The sequence below is a fragment of the Cottoperca gobio genome, chromosome 15, assembly GCF_900634415.1.
Source record: "Cottoperca gobio chromosome 15, fCotGob3.1, whole genome shotgun sequence".
Taxonomy (NCBI): Eukaryota; Metazoa; Chordata; class Actinopteri; order Perciformes; family Bovichtidae; genus Cottoperca; species Cottoperca gobio.
The window spans coordinates 12316967-12324337 of NC_041369.1; the positions used below are offsets into that span (position 1 = coordinate 12316967).

General features: G+C 40.4%; 1 protein-coding gene across 1 annotated transcript; it reads right to left on the bottom strand.

Moving 5' to 3' along the window:
* Window positions 1-539: 539 nt before the first annotated feature.
* On the bottom strand, window positions 540-6357 carry LOC115019958 (beta-2-syntrophin-like). Its single transcript, XM_029449720.1, has 7 exons — window positions 6131-6357; window positions 3758-3994; window positions 3504-3593; window positions 2803-2880; window positions 2009-2284; window positions 1514-1606; window positions 540-1291 (listed from the first exon to the last, which is right to left on the bottom strand). Exons 1-7 carry the CDS (start codon window positions 6266-6268, stop codon window positions 1163-1165), a joined length of 1041 nt encoding a protein of 346 aa, XP_029305580.1. The 5' UTR covers window positions 6269-6357; the 3' UTR covers window positions 540-1162.
* Window positions 6358-7371: the final 1014 nt, after the last annotated feature.

The window sequence follows — 7371 nt, forward strand, 5'->3', positions numbered from 1 at the left end:
CCAGAGTCCCAGTTTTATTAAAGTCATCAAAATCCTCTCTCATCCTCCCCAGTTCCTCCGACTGGCTTTACATGAATGCCTCTTGAGATAGATGAAGAATTGAGTCTGTAAGTATGAGCCGACAGCGCCAGTTATTGACTCCGGAATGATTCTCGCACACTAGATGTGACTTCCAACAAGTTGAGTCCCCAGATTATTATCCACCCAGTAAACGGTCATCACTGCAGAGCATCATTAATAAAAACAAGTAGTCATGTCAGTATTTGTGTATGTGGCCAAGAGCAAAGCGTACAGGGGGAAGACACACTAACAGGAACACTATATAGTGTCTGCTTCCACACCGCCATCGCAAATAACCTCAATTGATCTGTCAAACCAACACCTTTCTGACACACTGTCAACTAAAATTGATCGAAGTGAGTGTTTTTGCAGCTCTTGTACTGAGTTGCAGTACTGCACAGGTGAATACACATCAGCGTGGATTTTATTGTTATGTCAGAGAAGAGAAAGGCGTCCTGGAACAATATATTTGTGCTTTATTGAGAAAGTGAACAATGAGCAGTTGCAACTGTAAAAATAACACAAGGCAGGTAATGACGAGCAAGCTGTATGTTCTCTTTATCTTTTCAGAAATCACAGTGCGTAATCTCATGATTCGGAATTTTATGTGAGGAAATTAATAGATTCATTCTGCATCAGGACTCTGCAGGAAGCGGAGTCCTCGCTGTGCACTGTCCACACAGCTGTGTGGCATTTTATCTCTGTAAAGATTATAAAAAGTTTGAGTGCTTCTGATTGTCATGGGCAGAGGCACTATCTCACCCAGCACATCCATAATTTACAGCACAGCGGTGTGGAGTAGAGGTAGCCAGCAGCATTCATTGTTTAATTGACTGTTAATATTATGACATGTAATTACTTCGGACATTAGAGAACAGATTTGTCATGCTTTACAGTCTCTGTTCTATATGCACAGGCAAAACTGAGGTTTTAGTAATAAAAATAAAGTCTTAAAGTTCATTCTTGTAATATCACCAAATACTATTAGCAGCAATTGAATCTGACAGACAAAAAGCTTAAAAAACACATACCAGCAGTTTGTTTTACACTAATCCACCACAGTAACATGAGAAAAGAGGTGAGCAATAACAATCTGTGTCCTTCATGTGTGTTTCCCTACGCGTCTGTCATGAATGCCAGAGTCATGTAACGGCTCTCTGTTGGGAATCTGTGTCAAGAGCTCGACATCTTCATCTGAGGTAGAGGGATGAGTGAGGATAATCCGCGGGATCTGTCAGATGATTGACAGAGAAGGAAACAGGATTGGGGAGGCAAATGAGCAAGTTGTCATGTGATACGGTGCTGAAATGTCAGAAAAATCGTTGAATGTAATTCTTTTAAAAAAGCAATTTGCAGGATTTGTTTTTAACTCAGGGACAGACTAAAATGAGGTGATTTCAGCGTAAGATGATTTAGAAAGTGGTATATCTTTCTGAGGAATGAATCTGCTTACTGTCATTGTGTGTCTCCCCCATTGAAGTAAATAATTGTGGGGCTGCACCTCTGCTTCAGAAAAGATCCTGTTCAGCTCGCCATCCAAATCAGACTGAAACACAAAAAGACAAAGAGAAAAGAAGAGTTTAAGAATCATTTCTTTGAAGGCGTAAGTCACTTATGAATTGAGGCAGATGTGGGACCAAAGGCACTAAAGTCCCAAGTCAAGATCCAAGTCAAGTCTCAAATCAAGTCCCAGGACAAGTCCTACATTAAGTCTAACAAGTCTAAATGCACTCTTTACCAATTTTGTGTTTTGTTTACCACCACAAACAAAATGTTCTTTTTAGTTGTAAGTCTTTTTTAATGTCAGTTGTCAAGTTGAGTGTAAAGTCATCAAATGTGTGACTCGAGTCTGACTCAAGTGCACTTCTGGCTTGAGGCACATTCTAAAACCATGTTGGAATTTAAAAAGTGTATTCTGTTTGTGCTGTCATTTGAGAAAACCACCCACAATGCTGTTGCCGTTGCAGACAACCATCTCAATCTTCTTGGACAAACAGTCTTCCACGCTCTTCATCTTTGGCTGTTTGCCTCTCTGGCATCCGCCGTCTTGGCTGCATAGCTGTCGTCCTGTCACGTTCCAAGGATCCTGAGGCACACCCGGGTCACACGCTTCTCGAGGTAACAGCCTCTCTCTGAGAACTTTCATCTTGATGCAGCTCCCAGCATTCCTGAGAGCACTGACTGCCCCATGGTGGGTCACCAACTGCATATTGAGGCCATTGACCTGGAAGGCAGTAGAGACATTAAACTTGCAGGGGTCAGTGAAAGTAGGAGCAGGGGTCAAAGGTGAGACATTAAATCACACACTCCCACACAGCATAGGTTATCTGAAAATAGCACGTCTATTCAAGTCAAATCAATTGTATTTATAAAGACCAATATCACAAGTTTCAAATGTGCCTCATGAGGCTTTGAATTCTGAATACAAACACTTTCTAACTGGCTTTGCCGTACCAAAGTCTGAATCTAAAGATTGATTTTGCATATTTATTTGTTTGTTTTCTATTTCTCAGCCTCATATTCATTTGATCACTGAAGGAAGCCCCAGCTGAGTGTCCTCAGCTGGTCTTATGACGCCCTCCATTGGTCACAAGAGGAACACCAGTGAGAAGTAGGTTTCATAATTAAATTCTTGCAGCCAATTTAAAGTGCAAGGAAGTATTTCATATGCTGGTGTACAGTCACTGAATAGGAAATTATGAACAGAGATAACAAACGTGAAACAAATAATTCCCAACCTACCTCCAGCAATCTATCTCCAACATGGACCCCTGCCTTTTCTGATGCCCCCCCTTTGTTTACTCTGGAAATAAAAATGCCCTGAAATGAAATAGACACGTTAGCCTGAGTGAAAGTGTTGAAATAACAAATGTGCTTAAAGATTTTTTTCTGTTGCTGAATATGTACTTGTAGGAGTTTATATTAGTTTAGTTTAATCAGATTAATCAGCACAAAGGAAGTGATAAAACAGGTTGTGCAGAAAAGAGAAGAAACCCCAAAGGGCTCATAGTAAAACCTCCCCTAGGGTTTACAATTCATCCTAATACTATGGATATTTGATTTCTTAACATAATGAAAAAAGAAAATACAAATAAAAACAGGTTAGTAATAATAATAATAACAGAAGAAGAAGAAGAAGAAGAAGAAGAAGAAGAAGAAGAAGAAGAAGAAGAAGAAGAAGAAGAAGAAGAAGAAGAAGAAGAAGAAGAAGAAGAAGAAGAAGAAGAAGAAGAAGAAGAAGAAGAAGAAGAAGAAGAAGAAAATAATAATTTAAAAAATAATAATAATACAATCATATACACATAAATCTAGTATTCTGTGTGATTTTTTTTAACTAATCACACAATAATGCTTGACACATCTGCTTGTCATCATCTTCAACCAGACGAGCACATATGTTGCAAGACATCAAGCACTGCTGGCTCTTCTGCACCAGGACTAACCTCATCATGGTCTCTGTAAGGCATGGAGCCCTTCCCACCAGCAATGCTGATTCCCAAACTACCACTCTGGCCAGACACTTTGATCTGTAACTAAGAGGAAATTGGAAATAAAAAGATAGAATGTATATACAAATTCGGCCTGAGTTGAGCAACGTAAACAAAAATGAGATTAGCAAGATCTTTCCACAATCAACAGTTTCCAGCAGCCCCACAGAGAATATTAGACATTTGAAGAAGATGCAACATGCAGTTACTCTTAATGGCACTTGAAAGGCGAATGATTCCTGAGGAAGGGTCTTCTCTGTCACCGAGGGAGACTTCCCTGTGATGGAGGAGATCTTCATGTTGGGGACGGGGTCTCCATGGAGACCGGAGCCCGCATTAAGAGCTCTGTGACGCTGACACTTCCTCCCCTCTGGGGTTTCACTTCTCTGATGGCGAAACCGTCGCGGTAAGTCATTGCTCTCTGCTGGCAGCTGGCCTGCACCGTCCTGGTGATAAGAAATAATCCAATGCTTTTATACTGTCTGTCTAAGTTTGAATTTAATCACAAAACATTAGCAAAATGAGAGATTGTAAAAGGATGAGACAGTAAGTCAAACAAGCATCTTCTCCTTCACTGCATGGAAAATATAACCGCAACAATTAAAAACTAATGTATACCTGATTAAATGGTCCACATATATTTCAACTTATTCAACTGAGATAGTGAAACGATTGTGGACTCCCCTCATGTAAATATCTTTATTTAAGTTTATTCATTTATTTATACATGTATTTAATAATACGAATTATACAGGTACATCTCAATAAATTAGAATATCGTGGAAAAGTCAGTTTATTTCACTAATTCAATTCAAAAAGTTAAACTCATATATTATATGGATTCATTAATATTTCAAGCCTTTATTTGTTTTAATCTTGATGATTACGGTTTACAGCTACTGAAAACCCAAAAATCAGTATCTCAGAAAATTTGAATATTGTGAGAACGTTCAATATTGTTGACTCACGGTGTCACACTCCAATCAGCTAATGAAATCAAAACACCTGCAAAGGTTTCCTGAGCCTTTAAATGGTCTCTCAATCTGGTTCAGCAGGCTTCACGATCATGGGGAAGACTGCTGACTTGACGGTTGTCCAGAGGACAGTCATTGACACGCTCCACAAGGAGGGGAAGCCTCAAAAGGTCATTGCTAAAGAAGCTGGCTGTTCCCAGAGTGCTGTATCCAAACATATCCATAGACAGTTGAATGGAAGGAAAAAGTGTGGTCGGAGAAGGTGCGCAAACAACAGGGATAACCGCAGCCACGAGAGTATCGTCAAGAAGAGACCATTCAAACATTTGGGGGAGCTTCACAAGGACTGAGTCAGTGAAGAGCCACCACGCACAGACGTATCCAGGACATGGGCTACAACTGTCGCATTCCTCATGTCAAGCCACTCCTGAACCAGAGACAACGTCAGAAGCGTCTTACCTGGGCTAATGAGAAGAAGAACCGGTCTATTGCTCAGTGATCCAAAGTCCTCTTTTCAGATGAAAGTAGATTTTGCATTTAATTTGGAAATCAAGGTCCCAGAGTCTGGAGGAAGAGCGGAGAGGCACAGAATCCTGAAGTCCAGTATGAAGTTTCCACAGACGGTAATGATTTGGGAGCCATGTCATCAGCTGGTGTTGGTCCACTGTGTTATCTCAAGTCCAAAGTGAACGCAGCCGTCTAGCAGGAAGCTTTAGAGCACGTCATGCTTCCTTCTTCTGAGAAGCTTTATGGAGATGCTGATTTCATTTTTCCAGCAGGACTTGGCACCTGCCCACACTGCCAAAAGTACTAATGCCTGGTTTAATGACCATGGAATCAAATTGCTTGATTGGCCTGCAAACTCGCCTGACCTGAACCCTATAGAGAATCTCTGGGGTAATGTCAAGAGGAAGATGAGAGACACGAGACCCAACAATGCAGACGAGCTGAAGGCCGCTATCGAAGTGACCTGGGCTTCCATAACCCCTCAGCAGTGCCACAGGCTGATCGCCTCCATGCCATGCCGCATTGATGCAGTAATTCATGCAAAAGGAGTCCCAACCAAGTACTGAGTGCAGACACATGAACATACTTTTCAGAAGGCCGACATTTCTGTATTAAAAATCAATTTTTTATTGGTCTTGTGTAATATTCAGATTTTCTGGTTTTCAGTAACTATATGCCGTAATCATGAAGATTAAAACAAAAAGGCTTGAAATATTTAACTTTGTGTGTAATGAATCCATATAATATATGAGTTTCACCTTTTGAATTGAATTAGTGAAATAAACTAGCTTTTCCACGACACTCTAATTTATTGAGATGTACCTGTAATACATTAGATTTGCATAGTGCTTTTCTAGACACATTTTACTATTTGTTTTGGGGTTTTTTGAAAATGGGACTTAAACATAGAAAATTGAGAAGATGCCGAAATCCAGAGATGGCCCCCTAAGACATTGATGCCTGTGTTGTCTCTCTGAAAAGATTACTCTATTGTATGATTGCAACAACTATCTTCTGCAGCAGAACTATAGTGATGAACATATGCAGTGTATCTCTAAGACAAATCAAGATAAACAACATGAACTGAACTGGAAAACAGACCTCCTCAAGCTGCTCAATTTCCTCTGCGTCCTTCTCCGCGCAGGAGGAGCGACCACACACTCTGTCGCTGGCTGGGAACAGTTGAGGTCTCGCCTGCTGACGCTCTTCGTTTGCCTCCCAGCTGAAGCCTGGGATCATGGCCCAGTATTGCCTACCGGTCCTGGGGGACGGGTTAGTATGAGGCTTTCTACACTCCTGGAGATAGTCAGAAGACACCAGCCGTTGCTGAAAATGTAATTTCAATGTAATATATTGAAGGAAATAAGTAGTGACAGTGGAGGGTAAATACGTTTGATGAAACCACAACTCTCATCTTGAAGTGTAAACTGGTCATGTTTCAGGACAGGACATAAAGTGAGAGCAACACAACTTCTCTAAGACGACCCTTGGAAGAAGCTCCTGTAGAGCCACAGAATCAATGTGTTTAAGGCTGAGGTGCTAATGAAATCCTGCCTGACTGTTGAATGCAATGAATGCTTATGTTGTGCACCAGGGGGCGCAGAAACAGGCTTTACTGCAGTGTGTCATTACTCTCACTGGTACAATCGTTTTGAAAAGCTAAAGAGCCGCCAATAAAGAAGCTCCTTTTTTGCCCAAATGTTTCTACTAATTCATGTTGAGAAGCAGGCAAATAAAGAGAGTGAAGGATGCTGCCATGCTTTAAATGCATTGTAGTCTCACTGGAAAAGAGGCCTCCTTTAGTACAATCAGTTCAGCACCTGAAACTGAAACACCAATAAGTGAAACTTTCCAGTGAACCATCAGTTGTTTTTTAACCTAATGGATAATTCACAGGAAAGTATTTGTAATAGTTGTATTTCAACAACACATCTTCAAAACAGTTAATCAAAAATGCACGTGCCATGAACGTTTCTAAAAAAAAAAAAGAAGAAATTATATATATTCATTCATTCATTATCCAGAATCAGTAGAACATGCAGCACGTGCAGGGTGGACAAGTCAAATATGGCACATGCTGGCAGAGCATTGCAGAAACATCAGGCACTGCTGGACAGACAAAAGCAATGGAGGGGGTCAGGAAATGAATATCTGGTTTGTAATCTCAAAGGCAAGCCGGTTTAAGTCGGAGTTTACTTTGTCGATATATTATTTTTGGATAATAAGAAAGAACTCACTAAATTAAACTTTTTTTTTTCTTTTAAAATCGGACATTTTAAAGTTCAGTACTTTGATAATCTCTCTAATCTCTATACAAATTAAAAGGAATAGGAAACATGCGG

Bases quoted from the DNA above. Each gene is read 5' to 3' on its own strand.
- LOC115019958 (XM_029449720.1), bottom strand. From the start codon at position 6,268: ATGATCCCAGGCTTCAGCTGGGAGGCAAACGAAGAGCGTCAGCAGGCG. The intron at 3,594-3,757 runs GTAACTGCATGT...ATTTCCTCTTAG, and splicing joins CCTTTCAAGTGCCATTAAGA to TTACAGATCAAAGTGTCTGG. The intron at 2,285-2,802 runs GTAGGTTGGGAA...ACTGCCTTCCAG, and splicing joins TTGGAGATAGATTGCTGGAG to GTCAATGGCCTCAATATGCA.